This window comes from Indicator indicator, chromosome 9 (genome assembly GCF_027791375.1).
Source record: "Indicator indicator isolate 239-I01 chromosome 9, UM_Iind_1.1, whole genome shotgun sequence".
Taxonomy (NCBI): Eukaryota; Metazoa; Chordata; class Aves; order Piciformes; family Indicatoridae; genus Indicator; species Indicator indicator.
Window position 1 is genome coordinate 4,813,302 of NC_072018.1, and position 22,237 is coordinate 4,835,538.

Sequence of the window (22,237 nt, forward strand, 5' to 3'; positions counted from 1 at the left end):
CTTGCTGACAGTGCCCTCTGTGCCCTCATCCAGGTCGTCGATGAATACATTGAATAGTACTGGTCCCAGCACTGACCCCTGAGGGACTCCACTGGATACAGACCTCCAACTAGACTCTATCCTATTGACCACAACTCTCTGACTTCTTTCCTTCAACCAGTTCAAATCCACCTCACTCCCCAATCATCCAATTTAGCTGCAAGGATGCTCTTGGCGACGGTACCAAATGCTTTATTGAAATCAAGATAAAGCACATCTACTGCTCTACCATCACCTATCCACCTGGTTATGTCCTCATAAAAGGCTGTCAGGTTGGCCAAACAGGACTTCCCCTTGGTAAAACCAGGCTGACTGCTCCTAATGATCTTTGTATCCTTGCTATGCCTTGAGACGGCACCAAGGTGTGCCCTATGTGTTCTTATACCAGTAAGACTGAAACAAAGCAAAAAGAAAGCCTTAATTTCCTTGACTTCTCAAAACACTGAAAAAGGACCCATTTATTTTCCATGAGCCAAAGACATTATGTTTGGAAGAAGCTAAACATATCTATGCAGCTACCTAAGTGCTATTACCCTGCAGGTAGACTCATCATGGAACATTATTTCTTATCATGGAACAGACTGAAAGCTCACTGAGATCAGTGAGAGTCCTTCTATGAACTTCAATGAGCTTTAGATTAGACAAAATCTTGTACAGGAGCAATACCTGAGCCCCCAGGTAGGAACATGTTCCAAAATGTTTGGAAAGAACCTTTTACTTAGTACTTGAACCTTTTAAATCAGGGGCAGGAAAAGGAAAAGTGCCAAGAACAACCCTTTTCCGACATTACCTTAGATTCCTTAACGTTGCATATTTTAATAGTAGGTAGAACAGATGGTGAAATATAATCTCTCCACTGAGAACTAAATGACAGTGACTAGCTGTAGGGGACACTAAAGTATTAAAGAGAAGAAAATGTACAAATAATGACATTACATTTTGTCCAACTTGCTTTTGATGAGGCATAAAATAAAATGTAAATAATTTCTATTAGGAGGAAATTAGCATAACGACTTTAGTATTTGCAATCAGAGTGAGCTTGTGTTGTATAACCTGGATTTGCAACTGAGGCAGCACAATACCATTTACCTGTATTTGAAGTAAGGATTATAACAATTCTGTTTCCACCATTAATAAAGCACAAAATTGATAGTTGACATGACTGATAATGAAAAGATGTGATGAGCCTCAACTTGGATAGGCAATAAATTAAAAAGAAAAATAAAAGAGAAGGAAATGTTGTGTCACTGTATATGAACAGAGAGGTTCCATTAAATTGGGTTTGCAGTGAAGAAAAGTGTCAATATTGCTAATACAGTTTTGCAATTAAGCTGGTGTCAATGTGGCTAGGAAAAGGAGTTCATAATTAGAACAACACATTTAGTATTGACCTGAATTTTCAATAAAAATCATGCCTGCGTTTTAATTTTCATCCCTGTGCTCTACGAATGACCATGCAATTATTATCTTGCAGTTAGTTTACAATTAAAGTATTATTTACATAGTATGTTAGGTTTTTATACAACCATGTGCCTGTTACAAATGGCACATGCTGAATGCAGAGTTCTCAGAAGTGTCCAACACTTAAAATTAAACTTCAATGCTTACAAAAATATACCTAAGAATTTAAGTAGTCCAGAAAAAATTACTGCTTCAGCAAGACTCATACTGGTATCTTTATTAGAATGACTAGTTTTAGTTAATTTCTAATTAAATCTCTATTAATGACCTCAGAAATAATTTTCATACCTGTTTATTGGAAATATTCTCACACTGCATCTAGATCAAGATGCTACTTAAATAGGCATATAGTGGTTGTTTAATCAACCTTACGCACTTTAATGCAGAAAACCAACAATAAGAAGATTATTTATTTTAAAGTCAATTTAGGACCTGAGCCTACAACCTTTTGCATTTATTTTCCTATGTAAATCTAAGTCCAATATACAGAAACAACATTCAAGGATAATCAGAAAAAAAAAAAGATTTTTCTTAGGGAAAACCCCCACTGCTTTTGTGTGTTCTTTCCATGTTTCCTAACACCAGAAAAGGAGAACATGAGCCCAGCAACATCCTCTGCCACAATCTATTTTATAAGTAGCCTTACCTCCTCCTCCTCCTCCTTTTTTTCCTTCATCATCTTCTTTTTCCTCTGCACCATGAATCAAAGGTATTTCAACTTCTGTTGTGTCTTCTTGTTTCAGCAATGGCTCTGAATAAACGTGATAAAAAAGATGAAGAACAGTATGGCTTTTTGGAACGGACATGAAAGGATTAACAAGCACTGGAGGGACTGATGTTAAAAAACACAGGCAGAGGAAAAGGATCCCCAAAAGCACAGGTACAAAAGCTGTCTCAGGGAAATCCAAGGGGCTGTAGTTGAGAGCAAGGCCTTGATCCTCCAAGATGCTGAACTTTCTGGTATTTAGCACAAAATCCTCACATGCCTAGCTCCAAGCATGGGCCTTCACCAGGACTGGTGACAGACATACTCAAGTGTTTTGCTGGACTGAGGACAGAGCATTCAGTGATCTGGATGTACAAAGCTCAAGTACTTGTCACCCACAGTAAGAAATGCATTCTTCACTTCTTTCTCTAACAGCCACTAAGAAATCAGTTTTTGTCACCAAGAATCCATAGATACTCCCCTGATCAGGGCTGAATTTAGAGTTTACAATATGACCTGGCTCCACAGTTTTAGCTTAGTAGGTATGGAGAAAGACAGGAAATTTAAACATCACGAATAACATTGAAGCAATAAGTAGTGGTTTTGCCTGTTAATCTCACTCTTTGTTTTGAAGGCATGTGCAAGTACCTTCTCTTTCCATGCAGGAGCTTTGAAAATCTGCCCCAGTTTTCATCTCCTCCTCTGCAGAAACATCCTGCTGTCCTGTTAACATGACAAATCAAAAACCACATCAGCACAATGGCTGCACGTGGAGGCAATGACAAGTTCATCAAAGCAGGACATGAACCTAACATATAACACGGTCCTTTTCAGCCAGGTGTCCCTTTTCTTCTGTTAAACAATGTTGGACATATTTTATATATGAAAATATCACTTAAACCCTGAGCACTAAGTATGTTAACTGACCCTGAATCAGCTTTGCTTTTCTTCTTTCTCTAGCTCAGCCTCGACACACTGATTCTTCTCATAGGAGCTGTTGCAAGGCACTTGCACTTGACAGCCAGCTTAGCAAAAAGAACAGAATCACCCCACAGGCTTTTAGGACAATAACAACAACAACAAAAGGACAATAATAACAATGCTATGCACTCGAGATCAGTATAGTTAAACCTAGATATTTGGAGCCTCATATATTTGCTAGCAACACGAGAGATGACTGCCCCGCAACCAGTTGCCACACAACCTCCACTAGCTGACAGCATTTTCTTAAGGCAGCAGAGGTCAGGCTGAAAACCACTGGATGCTGAAACTGGAAAAAGTGAGGCTCCCAGCTGGTTCATTATCTCTGACTTAAAAGAATTTTGATGCAAAACTTTACCTTTGGCTTGCTCTTGTTCACATCCCACAGGAGGCACCGGGCCACTCTCCTGCGCACTCTTGGAGTGTTTCAGGGAGTCTGAGGGAAAAGCAAACAAAGGAACAAATCCTGCAGCAGTTTTCATGCTGGAGAGTCTGGTAGTTACTTCAGACAGAGGCGGCTCTTAGGTGCCAGCTTTGCATCTGATAGCGCTGACAGATTTTCTATCTGTTTATCTACAGACTTACATACTGCAAAGCTGTACTCGTGGGTTTCAATTATTCAAATTGATTTCAAAACCTGTACAGTTACTGAGCAGTTTTTTGCCTGCAGTACAAACCTTAAAACAAGGAACTGGCAAGAAAAGATGCATAAGAATAATCAGCAGCAGTGTTACTGAGAACAGAGTGGCACAAAGCTATGGAAAACATCATAAGCCACCTATTTGATAAACAAAGTGACTTCTTATTTATTTAGAACAATGCCAGCACTTTTCACAGCTGAACTTCCACAAGCTTGACAAACAATAAGTCCTCTTAAATCCCAGTGCAAATCCTAGCCTCATGTCACTTGGTGACAGAACTCCCAAGGTCATTAGCATGGCCAAGGCTGCTTTTCCTTCTGGGGGAGACCAGCAAAATGAACTGCCCAAAGCTGTCCCCCGAACCAGTGGCTTAAACTGATGCTGTAAGTCCAATGGCTATGCTAGCTGCAGTTTTCATACACATATGGCATTATTTTGTTGTGGAAACAATATTTTCTGACAACAGCCCCTCCTTGGTTTTTGTGTGGGGATGAAGAAATCGTTCCACCATGGTCAGGGAATCACAGCAACACAGCCACTTGTTTCAGTCTCTGCTCATCTGCCTAGCACACCGCTTTCACTGGATCAAGAGCGCTCTTAGAGCCTCATTAAAAGCCACTGCTGATCTAATTGGACATTTCTGCAAACTACAGGAGGTCATAACAATGCTAACAGATAATCTCTATTTGTGTTCCAGAGTGAAACATTTTCTAAAATGCTGCTAGATGGAAAACTCAAGCAGCAGTGCCAAGAGATCTGTGATGCATGATAATAAATTAGGCTGTGACAGCCTGGTTACAGCTTTGCTTCTGGAAGGTTCCCTTCCATAGTACAGCAGAGCAAATCTTACAGTATTCCAAAAGATGCCCCTGTGAAACTCTGTTTCTGAAACTTGCCAAGAATAATCTCTGATGGATAAGTGAGAAAGCTGGGTTGTTAACATCTGATCCAAATTTAATAATCTGTAGGAAAGGTATGCACTGAAAGTGTGTGGCTTTAATTAACTGCAAATAATCCCCCAAGGCAAATATTTAATTACCTGCACAGCTTCTTACTTCTTCTGTGGCATGACAATAAGTTTATAAATTCAAGTTTGAAAGCAGAGTATAGCACTGATGTGCAATTTGCTAAAATTTGCCCTTGCTGCATCTTTTTTCACCCCACTGTGGACTTAAAATACTGCTCACTGCTATAAGCCAGACCACTGTGCTGGCCTTTCATACTAGGATGCCACGTTGTGCTAAGAGTTACAAGGGATTATCCTACCATTTCACCCTGAGTCGGGGTAAAAATGAATTAGACTTTCATAAAATTTCAAGTTTAATCACAAAAGTGAGGCAAAGGACATCTTGGTATCAATGGGAATGGCACTAAGAAATCTGTAGGGAATTTTTCAAGCAAGCTTTAATCCCACTGAGTGAAATTCTGGCATTGCTTAAGTTTTTGACAAAGCTTTCAGTTTATCAAACAAGCCAAGATTTGTATCACTTGCAGCCTCATATCCTAAATCAATATAACAATCATTTGTATGATTTAGCTGCGTGTTTGTGTACTGCAAAGCTGGAATCAAAAGCCCTTTGCCTTAAGTACCATGCAGCCAGGGCCTGAAGACAGCCCTTCAGACAGCCAGAAGTGATGATAAAGTGTGGTATCACCTGCTGCAGGCAGAAGAAATGTGCACAGCTCTGTCCCATCTGACCCTTGAAGCCATCTTATCCCACACCTATTGCATAGTACTTCATACTCCCAGACCTGTGCCTTTAATCTCAGTTCACAGGTGTCACCTTTTCTCCCAGAATGAGGAATGACTCCAATTTCACATAAAAATCAATCCCCAGCATCAGAGGAACAATTGTGGCCTTTGGTCAATAAAAACAAATGGAGTTTAAGGATCCAGGTGGTTGGCTGATGTATGTGCCCTACAAGGCTGCTGTTTGTCATGCAGCATGGCAAAGCTTATGGCAAATTACAGTTATCACAGAGGCTGAGGAGCTGCTGCTGCTCCCACCCTTCAGCACAGCTGGCTGACCCCACAGTTGTGCTAAACATCAGTGTTAGGCACCACAGCTGGAGACCACCTATGCTGTTTGGCACTTCCTCACACGTTTCCACAGATGCCTCTGCACAGTCCCCTGCTCTTACTTCAGCAGTAGAAATCAGTCTTTGATATTCAGAATCTGCATACTGATGAAAAATCTTTAAAGTCAAGACCACGTCAAATTTTTTTTTCTTTTCAAAGGCAAATATCAAGCCAAAAGGCTTGACAGATTTACTTTTAGGATTAACAAGAATAAAGCACAGGAATAAACTGAGATTTATGAAGAAAATCTGATCCAACCAAGAGTAAAAGTGTAAGACCAAATGTATAAGTCAATAAAAACTGTTCCCAAATTGGATACGATGCAAGAGTGCCACCTCCATTTCAGCTGGCAAGCAGCAGTGGGAGTCCCACAAATGCTGATGATATACTACTTTCTGCGTGCAAGTTTCCAGAAGAGCAGTGCTACTTCTCAGACTCAGCTGGTCCCCTGTGCTCACTTAGCCCTTTAAAGCCTTATTCAACTGCTCATAAGCCAGTATCACAGTCCTACAATGATTCCAGGTCTGCAAAAGCTCTGGCCATCCCTAGAGCCTTCATTCATCTCTAGCTGTCTGGGGTACTAACTGTAAGGCAGTGTTAGCCTTCTCCTAACACATCTACTTATCTGTTAAGCTGTACCAGAGAATCCAAGGCAGCATAGGCTTAGTTTTTTAGTAGCATACACTGGGCACTATTTACCTTGAGCATCCATATTTTGGAACTGTATGGGTTAATATTCCTCCAGGCAAGACTGCAAATTGCCAGTGTTTCTGATACTACACTGGAGCACAGTTCCTATAATGTCATCATTGCTAATACACGAATGAACCAAACATGACATTTAATTACAGAAATGAACCTAAGATAGACCACTTTTATCTCCTGCACATCAAGCACTGAAGTGCTCACTGAAGTCTGAGCATCCCTTAGTTCCTTCAAAACTGCTTTTAGTTGGTGGTTGAAGGTAGAGCATGCAGGTCAGGAGTGCTTGGCTCTGCACCCCTCTTTTGTATTGAAACAAGCATCACACAGGGCTGCAAGGCTGAATGCACCTGGGAATTAGCTCCAAATTTTAATAACCCTCTACTCTGCTCTGGTGAGACCTCACCAGGAGTACTGTGTTCAGCTCTGTGTCTCAACACAAGAATGGTATGGACCTAATGGAGCTGATCCACAGGAGGACCACAAAAATGATCAGAGGGCTGGAACACCTCTCCTACAAAGATGGACTGAGAGACTTTACAGCAGCCTTCCTGTCCCTGAAGGGGGCCTACAAGAAAGCTGGGGAGGGAGTGTTTGCAAAGGCATAAGACAAGGGCCAGTGGTTTTAAAATGGATCAAGATAGATTGAGATTGGAAGTTAGGAAGAAGTTCTTTACCGTGAGGGTGGTGGAACACCAAAACAGGTTGCCCAGGGAGCTGGCAGACGCCCTACCCCTGGAGACATTCAAGGTAAGGCTTGATGGGGGTCTGAGCAACCTCATCCAGTTGAGGACGTCCCTGCTTACCAAAGGGGAGTTGGACTGGATGACCTTTGAGGGTCACTTCCAACCTGATGCAATCTATGATTCTAAGAAAACATGTGGACTTTAAGTAAACCGATCAGAATACTCCCCATGTCTTCTGCTGCTCCAATATACCAACTGCACATCGAACTGAACTCTGAGAAGATCATGTAGTTTGCAACAAACCAGCAATCCTGCCCTTCCTGTTAATAATCAGGCACTATTTTGTCTAAATGCTCCACGCTTTTCCATGCCATTCTTTTTCTTTTATTTTTTTTTTCCTTGAACTGTGTAAAGCAACGCCGCTCAAACAAAATATTGCAAATGCTAAGGAAGAGGGGGAAACGCTAAGATCTGCATGTTAAGTGGTTGTAATGATCTTTTAAAATTCACTTCCCCAGCTACTGTCTGCATGGCTTATTTACTGAGTCGTTTTTAATGTGCAACACACCTGGGTCCCGCATGCAGCACAGATAAATCACCGTGTTTAGGGAGCGGTAAGAAGATGAAAAAGAGAAAACGTTGGTCCTTATGAAAGAAACAGGTTCAGCGCATTTTATTTTTTAAAGCATGATCCTGTGAAAAATGGCTGGAATATTTCCAGAGTGAAAGAAATCAAGCAGGCGTCTAAAATTACAGGTAATGGTGTGCACGGAGGCTGCCACATGATTAGGGTATTCTTTTGCCTCATAAACCCAGGAAAATGTGTTAAAATGAAGTACCATAAAATGGTGATTTATGAGAAGTTAGGGAGATATTCTTGAGCTTTGACTTTAAACTGTTATTTTTATATCCCCCAAGATTTCATTTTAATCTATCTTTACGACAGATTAGATTTATTGAAGCCCAAGTTTATGTGGCTTGCTAAAACAGACTTTTTGAGGTGCAACAACCTGTAGAAACATTTTTGCAAGTGTTTGGGTAATAGACCAAGGCAGCTCATCTCTGCAGGTGGGGTTCACCAGGCAGTGCTCCCACCCGCTCCTGCTTCAAGATGACAAAAGGGCATCTCCTCTAACCTCATCTTCTCTCCATAAGAGAAATTTCAGGTGCAGCTGGTATGATAACCAGGGGCATCCTACTGCCGTAATAGGCAGGGTCTATTGTGCATGGCTCTGAGAAAGGAAAAAACTGAGAAGAACTTGGATGCCACAGTTAGACCCTTCCCAGGAGAGGATGCTGTGTATCTGAAGGTAAGGAAGGTAAGGGCTGAAGGGTGATGGAAGGAGTAGAGGTTTGCATCAGACTGACAGGAAGCGCAGCTGGATGGCTCCAGGTCAGCTAATATTTAAAAATAAGCAGGAACCAGCTAAGCAGATTAGTGTTAGCTGTTGCAGCTGTCTGTGCTGGGGAAGGGTAGAGCAGAAACACCTGAGTAGTTTATGGGCTGGACCTCATCTGGATGTGCAATGCTACAGATAGGTTGGATTAAAAGGAAAAGTAAATAACCTGCATTATATAGAGCTCCAAGTGACCATTATGGAGGGTGTCAGGAGCTTGGCTGGCTGGTGATGGTTTATGTAGCTGATTTAAAAACAAACAAACAATCAAACAAAAACCAACAAACCACACGATCCTTCCAACCAAGTGAGAGAAAAATGTTATCACTGTAGCTGATGTGCAGACCCAGAGCTATGGTTGGCAGTGTTAAAATTCTTCCATTAAAAAGGTTCTTTTTCAGTTACCTATAATTGAAATTTTTCAGGCTGAAACTTTCCAGGTCTAATCATAGCCCAAGGGTGAAGTAAAAAACATTTCACTGGTAGCTGCTGAGCACTCAGCACTTCTGAAAATCAGGTCATTCATTTAGATGTCTTAATATATACTTAAGAGCTGATTTTAAACACCTCTTTTTTAACATATTGGCCTTTCAGTCAATTTTTTTGCACCCACCTATCAAGGCCTAATTTATGTTGATTTGCATAACTCCCCTGCATTTGAAACGCTCAGTTTATCCCTTCTTGATCATTTGTGTCTTTAGGACATCAAGATATTTCCATGGTGAGAACCACAGCTGGGCAAACTGGAATTTTATATCCATTATGGTTTTACAGGCAGGATACTTATGGGCTTCTGGGTTGCACAAAGTGAGTTTTGAGGGCTGAGCCCTAGCCAGGGTATACACCTAATTCTGTTTCTGACAAGATAAGCCCTCCAGCTGACTGAATCCGACTCCATTTCACAGAAGGAAGAAAAATAGTGACTTGCTTTAAATGGCACTCCCACAGGAGCACAGACTTTTGTGAACACCTGGAAATAATTAATTGCTACTTTATTTTAAAAATTAATTAGCATATGATTTAATTTAGTTGACCTTCAAATGAAAACTCAGTTCTTATTAAGTGCTAATGAACTAAAATCAGCGTATTGTGCACCGGAACTTTGCCATGATTGCATAATGGGGAGTTCATTCTTCGCCTGTACTAAATCCAATTCCTTTTCTCATCTTTCTGCAAGAAAGCCCTATCTTTAAATCATGTTAAACAGTAATTGGTAGGACTGGTAATTGAGATGAATATGCAGAACACTCCTGCTTTCACACATGCACACTCACACATACTCGTAAAAAAAGAAAGAAAAATAACCACAGGTTCAAACCAATCCACGGTTCTGTACAGGATGGACCACTCGAAATGAGTTTGTAGATGCAGCACCATCTTGTATGCTCAGGCATACTACAGTGAATGCAGCCTGTTGGATATGTGCTTTATCTGCTGCATAAACGTTAATGACTTTAATCACTTTGTTCTGCCCTTATACTTCATAAAGTGAAGCATCTCTAACTTGAAATAACGCTGTGTATAAAGGAGCTACTTCCATATGCACAGTAATGAAGCGCTACAAAGTTGCTGCCTAGAGATGTCAGCTCTCTTCTCCCCCAGAACTAATGGTTATGCATGCAAGTTTTCAAGGGTAAAATCGCAACATTTCTTTGTGGTATTTCCAGGCAGTGGAAATAGAAACTTGGCACAGACTGGTATAAGAGGATACCTTCAGAGCATAACATCAAATATCTTGATATTCTTGGAATAGGACTGTTCTACTGTTGTGCCTTTTTTTTCCGTCTTCTTTTTTTTTTTTTTTTTTTTTTTTTTACCCTTGAGGACAGACAGAGCACTCAAAAATTCAATCTGCTCAAAGGACACATGCAAAGTGGGCCCATGTGGACTCTTTTCCTGGACAGTGTCTCTTCTGTGAATAACAGAAGAGATAGACTTCCACATTAATACGAGATTTGTAATCTCACAGCAGGTTTTCATTTTAATCAGAACCTGTCAAAACATGATTCCTGCACAGCTCCACGCTCCACTCCACTCTGGTGAGACCCCACCTGGAGTACTGCATCCAAGTCTGGAGTCCCTATTACAAGAAGGATCTGGACATGCTGGAACGTGTCCAGAGAAGTGCCATGAGGGCTGGAGCACCTCTGTGATGGGGACAGACTGAGAGAGTTGGAGCTATTCAGTCTGGAGAAGAGAAGGCTCTGAGGAAACCTTACTGAAGCCTCATCCCTGGAGGTTTTTAAGGCCAGGCTGGATGTGACTGTGAGCAACCTGATCTGGTGTGAGGTGTCCCTGCCCATGGCAGGGGGTTGGAACTGGATGATCCTTCAGATCCTTTCCAATCCTGATAATTCTATGATTCTATGTTCCCATTCTTCCCCTTTTCCTTTAAAAAAAACCCTCAGGTAAGACAAAAAGAATAGATGTTCATGATAGCAGAGATGCACATGCTCTGTTTTGAACAGCACCACATTTTAAGACAATAAATAACAATTTCATTGTGTTTACTACCTTCTAATCTCAGAAGCATGAGGGGAAAAAAACAAGCAGAAAAACTACTAGTGAACTCAAATTGGACTCAAAATGCATATTCGGCTGCACTCACCAGAACTGACATTTGAAAGAAGTTCTATAGTAGGCTTGGAAACTTCCTATTCCAAGTGGTTTAAACCGTGTATTTTGGGAGCATGTAGCCTAGACTTACATGCTACAAATCTCCTTTGACAGTAATTAGGCAGAAGGATGGGGAAAACATAATTTCTTTAAGTGCTTTACATCCAGTTCATTTAGCTGAATATAAACTACAGAAATTAGTACGTTCCAGAATCCGGCAGGTTTTAGCTGTGTTAACTCAGTGGGCAAACAATTTTAAGGCTGAAATTTGTTTTTGGAGCAGCAGGTGTTTTCAGAAATGACAGGATTTTGTAAAAGCAAGTTTTTTTCTAACACCAGTACTCATTTTAAAAGACCTCAAAATCTAAAATGTGAAAAGTTGACAACCTGCTAACAGAAATAAGGATTAAAATTGTGGCCTGCTAGATGCAGTGGTCTCATCAGTTAAAATTACATAAAAAAAAAAGCAACCATCAAGCAAATCCCCAAATATTTTTTCCCCTCACTATATCTTCTTTTCTACTTGTGCAGCTTTGCAAATAAAATATATGGAGGCAAGTCTGTCTCTCTTCTTTTTCCCTACCAGATGCTTTCTGTCTTACTTTTGAGGAGAGGTAGGACATCAAAGAGAAACTGCCCTTTGGATTTCTCAGGGCACTATCTCTTTTGTCAACCTCTCAAGAGAAGAAGGGAAGACACTATACTATATTGCAGGAAGAGGGAGACCTATAGCACCAAGATGGCTGCTTTCCTGAGAAGAGACAACTCGTACAATGGGTCAAAATCCCTGAGTGGTTACACATTGAGATGGTCACTGAAAAGCCTCTTAGAAGAAGCTGGCTTCATGGTTAAGAACAAGTAATCAAAGCAATACCAAAACACTGAGATCTTCAGTGAGACAGCAGACAACAACAACAACAACATAATCCAAAGGCTGACGGGGACTCTTACATTACAAAGATAAAAATCACATCTGATGGGGATCTTATGGATATGGGATACATAAAGAGGCCAAATGTCAGCAAAAAAGAGAAATGAATAACAGGCAATCACCAACAACGCTGGGGCCGAATCTATCACTATTTCTGCCTTCCACTAAAGGTATCTGCGAAGATATCAAAAGCAAAAGCCAGTGCTCCAGCAAGGGTTTGTGGTTTGTTTCCCTGCAGGATCAATCAATCAGTTAAGAAAGCTCTTAAATCAACCTGCACAAGGCTTTGAACTCATAATCAGGTAAGTATGTGGGCCCTCCAGCATGTGCCTGTGGAACAAAAGGGCAAGATCTCACACCCATCACACTTATCTAGAAAAATGAGAAGAGTCAAACTGCAATGCTGAATTAAACAGTGTATCTTTTAAAGTAAATAAGTTAATGGATGTTAATAATTATGTTATCTCAGGAAAATGCATTAAAATTTTCTATTAGTCTTTCTTGAAGGCTGCACTGATGGGAGTGTATTTATTATAGATAATATTAACTCCTGTTTTGAATTACCAGTAGCGAACATTTTATAAATCACCCAGGCTTTTTCCTGACGTGTCCCCACAAGAATGCCCAAACCCATAGACCACTACAAGCAATTAATAGCATTATATCATGAGAGTATCAAAAACAGTGTGTCTGTGCACTGGTTCCTATCTGTAAACCAACAATTCCACAGGAAAAATCTCAGCTTGAAACATTTAAATTAGATCATCTCTCTTCCTTGTTTCCTAAACTCCCCGTCATTTGGCCCACTGACACTTTTAAATATTTATCACAAACTAAATGATCTGAGTGCCCAGCACAGTCTGCACAAGATAAACATTACTTTCTCCCTCTCAATTATGACTTCATCTCCTCCTGTCTCCCCTTGATGTGTTTATAGCTATTGTGTTTTTCTTTTACCCCATCAGGAGAGCACCGAATAGGGAGCCAATATCGTCAAGACAGATGTGCACACTTAACTTTATGCCTGTAAGTCACCCCAGTGAGCCCAAGCTTTGGGCTTATTCCTGTTATATCATGTACAGTATTTTATCATTATCTCTATAAGAAGGGGACTTAGGAAGACACAGCATCTCTCCCACCAGCAAAACAGTTGGTGCCAAGTACTTCATTACAAAGCCTTTAGCAAATGAAAGCCCAAGCATTTACCTATTTCTGTGTTGTTTAACTGTGACTTTGGCAATTTCCAGACAGGGAAAATAAGGCTTTATGAAATGCCCTCTTAGGGCTAGGTAATTTAAAACACAATTTACAATCTGTACCTTTACCCTCGCTCAGCTCTGTTTCTTCTGATGATGATCGCCTGGCTACAGCAGAAGGTTTCGTCTCCTCTGTAAGAGCCAAGGAAATGAAAAAGAAGTCATTCATTAAATAGCAAACTGATGAACTGCTTTACTGCAAAAGAGTGTTAGGCCTTACTGAGGGAAGATACTAGACCTGAATTTGATTTACTGGGCTCCCATCCGTTCACAATGCATTCACTGGCTATTACCAATCTGATTGTCTTCCCTAAGCCAGGGGTAAACTTACATTACAATACTGCCAGATCAAGTCTGTATTTCAATTTCTCCTAACACAGAGAGAGGAGCAGTTATCAGTTTCATGGGGAGGCTGGTGTTGCAATTTGCTTTGAGATTTCTTTTTTCATTTAATCCATCTATTTTGAGAAAAAACAATTAAGCCATTCTTAACTTTAATCATGTCCATGAATCCCATTGGAATCAGAATGATTACATGCAGATGCTTTCCTGAAAATAGAAGCTTTCATGAATCAGGCCTGAAATTTAGCAAGCCCCTGAAAATCTGAAGCTTGCAGGTTTTTAATAGTAAAGCATGGGGGTAAAACTACTGTAGTTACTAGATAAAACTAGTACCTGAATGTAATAATTTCATTTAACTTTCACTGTTGCTTTTTTTTTGGCAAATTCTATAGTTCTAAAACCTTTATAAGCATTTTTTATTTTTTAATTTCTAGCCTTTCATTTCTTTTAAAAGACTTGCCTCTGATGATTTTGACAATTTTTTTCTTAACATAGTCATTGAGTATTTTTAACTAGCTTGAAACAGGAGCTCTGAGCCACCTGCCATTTTTTTTTTTTTTTTTTTTCCTCCACATGTTAACTGTGAAGTTCACTGATGATAGACTGGAGGCCAGACTTTAGAAAAAACTACACAGTAATAGCTGAGAAATTTCAGGCTGGTCTTTGTACACCATAGCTGGCTTTTCCCCTGCTGTATAATGAGAATATGTAGATCTTTATGTAACAGACTCAGTAAGAATACAGTGTCTATTTTTTCTCCTACATTTTCTTTCACAATATTGAAGCATGCAACTTGTGATCTGCCACATTTAGATGAAGGTTAAGCCTTTTGGCTTAGGAAACACAAATAAGTAATGTAATATTTGATGAGATTGCTCCTTACAGTGATCATTCACTGTGATTAGAAGCATTTTAGCTATACAATTGCTTATCTTAGAAAAATCAGGTAATTTCCTCCTGCCAAGGAATGGCACAGAAGCAGCAATGTGAAAGTTCCTGATCGTGTTTTGTCTCCACAGTGAATAGAGCCGAAAGCAGCAGCCGCTCATTAGCTGAATGTAACTAACTCAAGGTAATTGTACACCTCTCTGTTTCTGTCACTATTTGAACCAGTAGCGATAAATGCTAAGCCAAATAATTTTTTTCCAGTAACACTGTGTGCCTGTGGCCAGGGAGGTGATTCATGGACTCTGTGTAGGCACAACCCTATCTTTAGGCACATACTTAAAACGCGTTCCTAAAGTATGACATTGGGACCTAAAATGTCTGGATCTTTTCTCTGACACTCTTCATGAGAGTAACAAAACATGACTACCAATAGAGATAGCAAAAGAATGTACATTGTGGCTCTGATAAACCAGCTCTGACAGCTCGTAACATAACAAGTCATAATGATGGCTTGGGGAAAACCACAGTGCATTTAAGACACCTCCAGTAGCAAAGTAATCATTTAGAGAGGTACATAGTCCTTAACCGTCTTGGGAAAAGTGGAATGTATCTCATTCAAACTAGTTTAGAAATCAGAATACGAGGGAAATACACACCCCCTTCAGAGTGAATACAGCTGGCAAGAGCTTACATGGCATTGGTAGACAAAAACTGGGTGTAAGTGGAAAACACTGGAACAGGCTGCCCAGGGGGGTTGTGGAGTCTCCTCTGGAGATATTCAAGACCCACCTGGATGCGTTCCTGTGTCATCTACTCTAGGTGATCCTGCTCTGGCAGGGGTTTGGACTGGATGATCTTTTGCAGTCCCTTCCAAGCCCTAACATTCTGTGATTCTGTAGTTGGAGCTAGGAGCACTTAGGCAAGCTAGCAGCCACACAGTACTTGGTACAGTCAAAAGCTCAATACCGTCTGGGCAAAGCTATGCCCTTGCCTAGTCAGAGATTCAAAACAGAGTCCAGATTCAGATAGAGTAACTCATTCCTCCCTACCCCCTGGTCCCCTTCACCTGTTAAAAATACAACCCAGGAAATGAAAAACCCAGGAAAAGACAGGTGGTTGTGCTCCAGCACTCACACAATGCCACTGCATGTTTATCTTGGGGAGGATTAAGGTGCAAAGTTTGCTGAGGTTCATAGGAATCATTTCTTATCCTGCAATACTATGTGCCTGTGGCTTCACCTCCTACTGCTTGCCCTGCATGAGGACATAAAGAAGAGGTGATAAAGAGGACATGAAACGTAGAAGGGCTTCAAGAGCTTGTGGACAGCATGAGCTTTTAACACCCACTTTCAGAATACTGACCTGTGGAGAGCAGGAAGAACTGCTGCACTTCCACATACACAGTGCTCAGTGCATAAAAGAAGAAAAAGGACCCTCATTAAATTAATTCCTCATCTGGCAAGAGCCACAATACAGTAAACAAACCAGGTAAGTAAAAAATCTAGGCCTTCTAAATTGGTTTTGTTATATTTAGTGGCTTGCCCTTTTCATCTCAATCTTCCACATATTGAATGTGGAACATTAAAAAAAAAAAAAAGTTCATGGGAAAAAAAAAAGTTCAGAAGAAAAGTGCTTCATGCTCTCTGAATTATGTGTAGGCATCATCCTGCACTACAATGAGAAAAAAACCCCAAGCAACCAACAAACAAGAAAAGCAGTGTGTTACATGTAATACTTCACTAAAAGGAATCCTTGAGAAAAAAGGGGATTTTGATTGTCACTTCAACTCCATTACTAACTGATTAATTCTAGCTGTCTCTTGCATTGAACAGAGTTGGGTAGGATGAAAAACACAACTGTAAACAGGAAAAAAAATAATAGAAAAATCTACTGTGAACACAGGCTGACATTGTATTTTAAAATACTGCACTCACTGTATCTTTGCCATCTGCAAAACCCACTGCTTGTGAACTCTGACATTCATTCACAGTATATGCAGTCTCTTTCCATGTGGATTTAAATCCTCATAACCCCTGAGACTTGTGTAGACAATTTATTAAAACTCGAAAACACCCTTTAAAATCTTCAGAAGTACCATTTTCATCAAAGGAAGCCTGCCTCCTCCTTCTCCAAATTTCATCTTCCCCCACTTCTGTTCTATTTAGATGGAGGGAGTTAGCTAGAGGTAGTTCACCTTAAAAGGAGAATGTAGTGCTGGTGAGATAGAAAGGGAAGTCTGAATTCCTGCTCTGCAATACATTCATTCATAATGAATGGAGCTCGGTCTCTAATGGGAGAATTGCTCAAGACCTGAGCTCATCTGGTGAAAACCTACAAACACTCCTGTCAATAGCATTGTTCACTTAAGAAAGTCCTTTATGGAGCTTGGAACAAACCTGATTCTTGGCTCTGGGCCTCGGGCTCTTCAGTGTTTTGCTTCTCTTCTGTGTCATTACCGCCTGTTGAGGAAAACATACAAAAATTATTTATATCTTTTTATTGGTAACAGCATCAGCAATATTAAGTGTAACCAACTCAGCACAAAGTGCTAATTTACAGCAAGGTGCTGTGATAGAAGGGGAGAGATATGAACTGCAAAAACCTGCAAACATAACCAGTAATGCTTAAACCACTCATATCATCACATCTCCAGCTGAGGAAGGGGGATTAGATTAAAGGTTTTATCTCAATAGGCATGCTGGAAATATCTGTGTACAAATAAAGGCATGTTTCCTTAAACGCTGTCTGCAATAGGTTAAAGTGTTTCTTGATCTTAGCCTATGTATTTTATCCAGATTTTTTTTTTACTAGGATCATTTTCCTCCAATAACATTTCTGTGAGATCTTTGAAGTGGCTGAGTTTCTGACTTGCAGAACCCATGGAAGATAAGAACAGGAGGAGGAAAATTGCTTTGGTTTTATTTTAAAGCAAAAGGCACAATGCCACTTTCTATAAAATATAAAAATGCATCCCAAATGACCACAATGAAGAGAGCAAAACAAAACAAAGTAAAATTGGTAGGATTGAATTAATTCCCCCCCCCCTTTACATTCACATTCATTCCCAATTTTCTCCACTACTTTGTTTTCACATTCATTACCCTCTTTTTTCCCCTCCAGCTCTCTTCAGAAGGCAGGTACCAAACAGCAAATTACCACTGAGAAAAGTAATACCCTGGGGAAGGTCTGTGGACATGAGATCATGCTCTCTTAACCTGTGCTCAGCCTGATTGGAAAGGTATCAGGAAGTCTGTATTTTCAACGATTTCTTTTAGTTTCATAATAATATTAGAGGCTGCAGTGCAGCATGCTGGATCAGATGTGATGGCTACACTCCATTTTTTTTTCCAGCATGGTGAGATAGACAGTGAGAACAGCTGAGTACCAGCCTTAATGAGGCATTTGAAAACCTGAGTGCTGAACATATACACTGGGAGAAAGGAAGTTATTCCTAGGCCAGTAAACGGCTTGATAATGACACACATTATTTTTTTCCCCTCCCTGTGATCTTTTCTGGCTCCTGGGTTTTTCTGATTGCAGCTTCTCTGAAGCAACATGGTTAAAAGTTCCTCACGCCAGCTCCTTGCTTTCACATAACACGTGGAGCCTGTTGAAGAGAACAGCAGTAGCCCAAATGCAATCAGGTGGATGGAAGAAAAGCAGAGAAGGTGTGTGTTTTTCAGAAGCATGTGTACCTCTGGTGGCACACTGCATTCTGCTAGTGTTTAAGGGCTGAGGAATGGCACTCTCCTTTTCCAGCAGGCAATACGTCCTGGCATCCAGCAGATGGGACTAGTGGAGAAGTATTTCCAGCTGACCCTGCAGAGAGCTGCTCTCAGGAAAAAAGGATATGGAGCAGAGTTTGACACTCCACCCGAGAGCCAAGAGGTAGCAAGGGAGAGTCTGATGGCCACCACCAGGGACACAGGCCTCTTGTCTCCCTGGTAACAATTTTGTAAGCACTCTTAATGGATGACTAGCTATAGTGACTTCTTAGCATCTCACATTAGTGAGCTCTAACCTGTAAAAAATCGCATTACATGGGTGACCAAAATTGCATGATAAAACCAGCTGGGTTTTTATCCCTCCTCAACCTGAAATTAAACAGTGCTTGTTTCAAAATCACTCTTCTGTCTCTCCATGCTCTGTAGGAGAATTGCATGGAAAATGGGAAGCTAGCTGTACTAGAGGATAAACTTTCCTCTCTCCCTCCCCTTTTTGTTTTAAAAATATGGATTTAGGACTTGCAGCATGCAATTAATAAACATGGAAAAAATATTCTTTGCATCACCAGGATGTGTTTCAAAAGGAAATTCATCTGGTTCAGAAGCTGTGGAAAGGAACAGGACATTCAAAACAACCCTGTAACACCACACTTCAAAAATCTTTACCATTAGACCAGATCCAAAGAGAATACTGCACCACTGCAGTGCCAGAGCACAAAGGATTTCATTATAGCCAAGTGCAACATGTCTGGCTTTGTATAGAAGGACTTCCCATTCAGAAAAAGCAGGTCAGGCATAATCAGTAACTACTGATATATCACTGAAAACCATTTCAGCAATTACCTCACTGCATTCACAACATTTAACTGCATTTCCGGACGATACTCATTTCGACATCCATTATAATGAGTGTGACTATAACCATGAGTTATTTGGCTAAACCCAGGTATTTCAAGGATTCATTCATGTTTATTGCCAAGGGAATACATCTCTTGTTAAAAGCACTTACACAGGGCAAACTTCAACTACAAAAGAAAGTTTAAATGGTCATCAGGTTCACCAGATTATCAGATAAAGCACATATTCATCAGTAAGTTTTGTCAACCCTAAGTCTATTATTTCACTGGATATTCAGTGTTCGTAATTGGTACAACAGAACAATAATTACACCACTATATATTAGATTCTCAACATGTTTTCCATCCTAACACTTCATTTTGTTTCTTTAGAAAGAAAATGTAAAAGACTTGAAGCAGAAACTTCACCTCTTGTACTCTGACCCAGACCAACAGACTGACTGGCTCGTGACATGAAAATTAATCTCGATCAGCATATTGAAGGTACGTGTTGTGCCTGCCAAGTGACTTTGACAGAATTAGAGGAAAGGAAATGCTGAAAAATCAGGAGCAGACAAGTGATCCTCAAGTAAATGACTTGAAGAAGGAAGGGTTAAGTTCTGCTTGGCCCAGAGAATCTCTTCACTTCAGGAGAAAAGGAGGAAGCAGAGTATGAATACGTCAACAAGAAAGCAAACTACAGGGTGGAGAAGGGACTACTCCCAAAGTGTCTGACAAACAGTTTTTTTCCGCTCTTAAAAATCCTTCTAATGAGGCTCTCTCTGAGTGTCTTCTACTGATGAAGAATCTTTTTGCAATTATTACTCTCCATTGGAGCTGCATACAGAGCAAACAGAAAGGCTTTAAGCAGCACATGCTCAAGGCAAAGAGCCAGAGATATATTTCACAAGAGTAGCGAGCCGATTTTTCACCATATTTCTATTCACCCTGGCTCTCCTTTTTTTCCAGGCAGAAAAGCCAGACCTAGTGCACTTCCCTTGAGTCCTCCCCATGACATTATTAACAATAAAAATGTCTTTTCCACTGGATGGCCTCTACAGTGTCTGCCATCCTTCTCTTTCTGCTACTGCAGCAACTGGCAATTGCATTTCCTTTAGGAGAAAGCTGTCCTCACAATATCTGCTTTTCTATTATTCCAGTAATTGGACAGGAATCCCTCAGTCACTCGAAAGGAGACAGAAAAAGTGGCCAATGACACATCACATCATTTTAGGCTAGCAAACGTAAATGATTTTAAGCCACATCAAATGACAAATGGGAACATCTGTTTCTTTTCCTTGGAATGGCAGTCAGCTAAGAAAACAGGAATTTGAGAATTACGGTGGCACTGCACAGAAAAAATAAGCACATCAGACTCTAAAATGCTTACTTCTGACCATATATTTTGCTTTTCCTTGCCAAGCTGACTACTTACTAATAGCCACTTGCTCTCTCCTCTTACCTTTTCCTTTGAGATCAGCAACAAAAGTCGCACACATATTCAGCATTCACAGTGATATGCCAGCTTCAGTAGCAGCCCCAAACCAAAGCAGATGATATGATAAACAACATGCCAGCAGTCAGATGGCATAGGGCTGGGACAAGATCCCTATGAAAGTCCAGAGGACAAACTCTCAGCAGTGGCAGTAGTGAGGTTTTTATTATTCTCCCCATTTTCTTTGTGAGAACCCGAAGGCACCTGGCTTTTCACATCTTCAACTGCTCTTGCAACAAACATGGCAAGTCAAAAATATTAATAGCCTGCTGGCCTTTCGGCTCTTCCCATTTCAGAGCTGAATGAGTGCCATAGAATTTTGCTCACAGGCCTACTCTTCAGCAACACCTTTCTTCACAAGCAGTCAGCGACTTACTTAGAACTGAGAATAAAGTCAACGTCTCAAAAACTGCTTCAAAAAAAACCATTTTCCAGAACAAAACAGAATTGCAGACAATGTATTTTTAAAGGAAGACATTCTGCAAAACCAGCACAGACTAGTCTACTTTACCTCTCCAATACAGATGTTACTACTAATAAAAATATTTTCACTACAGAGAAAGTTGTACTTATATCATTTATGTCATCCACAATGTGTCAACAGTCAGAGTAAGGGTCTTCCAAATGACCTCCTCCTTCCTAGAGCTGAAAAAAAAAGAGATAGAGGGCTAATATCCAGGCTTACAGCCTTTTTGCCACTCTCACATATCTACGACCACACCACATCCTTGAGCACCATGTTTGACTCTGTTACGTCCCCGTACAGCCCTCGCCATGCACGTCTGGGTGCATCCTCTGGTTCTCCATGTGGCCAGTGCCCATGGAGCTCTCCTGTGGTTTGGGCTGCCAATCTCTCCTCAAGCTGGGCCACACTTCTATGGCAAAAGGCAAATAAAACTCCCAAGATCTGGCAAACAAAGGATGCCAGTTTTGAATTATCTTTTTTACAGCATGAAAATATTGCCACCGTAATCATACTAATGATATGAAGGCCCTTCAAGGAGAACAGGGAAACTAATTAATGAGAAAATTAAAAATACAGACATTGATCTTACAGCTGTTACATTCTGCACATGAGCTGATTTGCTGGCTTCAGCGAAACTCCTACAATACAAGAAGAAAGCACACATATATCCATACATACACTTCAAGATCATACAGCCTGCAACCATTTTCAGAGTATTCCCATGGCAAAATTATATCAGACATAAACCAAGAAGCACATACACACAAAGGCCATTACTGCAGAACTATAAACATATTAAAATGAATCATTAGGGGTGGTAGCCTGAGGTTACAGAACATTTTCAGTTTGCATTTTAATTTCTTTTAATTAAATTATGATTTAGGTCATTTTTAATCACTACTCGTATATAACCCCTTTGGGGTAAATTTGGAGAAGGGTTGCTAGAGAGACATCTGAAGTAATTGTTTAATGGAGTTATGAGACTTCCC

At 40.4% G+C, this 22,237-nt stretch overlaps 1 protein-coding gene across 1 annotated transcript in view; it reads right to left on the bottom strand.

Moving 5' to 3' along the window:
• MACROD2 (mono-ADP ribosylhydrolase 2) overlaps positions 1 to 22,237 on the bottom strand; it is a 939,837-nt gene that overhangs the window by 39,399 nt on the left and 878,201 nt on the right. Inside the window, exons 12-16 of the mRNA XM_054383563.1 lie at positions 17,123 to 17,185; positions 13,560 to 13,628; positions 3,546 to 3,623; positions 2,855 to 2,929; positions 2,147 to 2,251 (exon numbers count right to left, since the gene is read on the bottom strand). Of these exons, the coding sequence (XP_054239538.1) occupies positions 2,147 to 2,251; positions 2,855 to 2,929; positions 3,546 to 3,623; positions 13,560 to 13,628; positions 17,123 to 17,185 (390 nt within the window). The remainder of the gene's footprint in view (positions 1 to 2,146; positions 2,252 to 2,854; positions 2,930 to 3,545; positions 3,624 to 13,559; positions 13,629 to 17,122; positions 17,186 to 22,237) is intronic.